The 1,300-nt window shown below is 63.8% G+C and overlaps 1 protein-coding gene across 1 annotated transcript in view; it reads left to right on the top strand.

The window, feature by feature from the left end:
- Nucleotides 1–299: 299 nt before the first annotated feature.
- TMPRSS4 (transmembrane protease, serine 4) overlaps nt 300–1,300 on the top strand; it is a gene marked incomplete at both ends in the record, with an annotated part of 1,311 nt that continues 310 nt past the window's right edge. Inside the window, 4 exons of the mRNA XM_010073466.1 lie at nt 300–459; nt 684–850; nt 984–1,079; nt 1,190–1,291. Of these exons, the coding sequence (XP_010071768.1) occupies nt 300–459; nt 684–850; nt 984–1,079; nt 1,190–1,291 (525 nt within the window). The remainder of the gene's footprint in view (nt 460–683; nt 851–983; nt 1,080–1,189; nt 1,292–1,300) is intronic.

Genomic DNA, 1,300 nt, shown 5'->3' with positions numbered 1-1,300 from the left:
CACAGCCCGTGTGCTGCTGTAATTAATTACCCTGGTTAATCCATCCGGTGGGCTGGAGGAGGCAAGGAAGGGGTGAACCCCTTTCAGCAAGCCTGGGGGGCTGTGCAAACAGAGAACAAAAGGGGGGGTGTGCCCCAAAGGGGTGACAGGCAGTGTCATGGGGGGTGAGGCACCACGGCCACGCTCCCCTCCCCGGGACCCCACTCACCTTGGAGGATGGAGGAGGGCAGAGAGGATGCTCTTTCTCTCCCCACCCCGCAGCTAACATCTTGCTTTGCCGCTGCTTGGCTGCCCACAAGAGTGCGGGGAGAGCAGGAGGATGCCGCGCGTGCTGGGCGGGAGCCCGGCTGCCATCGAGGCTTGGCCGTGGCAGGTCAGCCTGCAGTACCGGGGCGAGCACATCTGCGGGGGCACCATCATCGACCCCCACTGGGTCCTGACCGCAGCGCACTGCTTCAAGTGAGTCACCCCCTCCCACTGCATCACACCGTGGTGACAGCCAGCACCGGGTCAATGCGATATGTCACTTAAAGGTCCCATAATGAACGCGTCTGCGCAGGGCTCTGTGCCCCTCGGTCCATACAGCCGAGTGATGCTGACCCAGCGCAGGCAGGGCTTTGCTGCCCGTCCCTGCAGCAGTCCCGGAGGGGAAGGGGAGCAATAACAGACCTGTCTGTGCGCAGGAACAACCCCATCGTTCAAAGATGGCATGTGAAGGCTGGCTCCAACCTCCTCTCGGGCACCACCACCCTCGCTGTGGAGAAGGTCTTCGTGGCTGAGCCCACGCGCCCGTCTCCCAAGGACAATGACATTGCCCTGGTGAAGCTGCAGGCTCCCCTGCAGGACTCAGGTGAGATGTGGCACACACCTCCTCAGAGCAAGAGCTCGCCAAGGCACCCATCAGCGGGAAGCTGGGTGCCTAGCCAGAGGGACCTTCCTCTGAGCATCCCCAGCATCTCCTGTGCCTCCCCTCTCCCTTCCAGACAGCAGCAAGCCCATCTGCCTCCCCTACTTCGACGAGGAGCTGGTGCCCGGCACGTCCCTGTGGGTGATAGGCTGGGGCTACACGCAGGAGCATGGTGAGTGCATAGCAAGCCCAGGGCAGGGTCCCCCCCAGCAGGAGGAGAGGGGACCGGCGGGGGGTCCCTGCTCGCCCAGGCACCCCTCCAAGCAGCCACGTTCTGCGCAGGCAAACTGTCAGAGACGCTGCAGCAGGCAGAGGTGAAACTCATCGACACCGAGAGCTGCAACCGGGCTGCCTACCACGGGGAGGTCACCGAGGAGATGCTGTGTGCCGGCG

The sequence above is a fragment of the Pterocles gutturalis genome, unplaced genomic scaffold (genome assembly GCF_000699245.1).
Source record: "Pterocles gutturalis isolate BGI_N339 unplaced genomic scaffold, ASM69924v1 scaffold19102, whole genome shotgun sequence".
Lineage (NCBI taxonomy): Eukaryota > Metazoa > Chordata > Aves > Pterocliformes > Pteroclidae > Pterocles > Pterocles gutturalis.
Note: the sequence above shows the minus strand (reverse complement) of the source record. Positions and strands in the feature narration are given on the sequence as shown.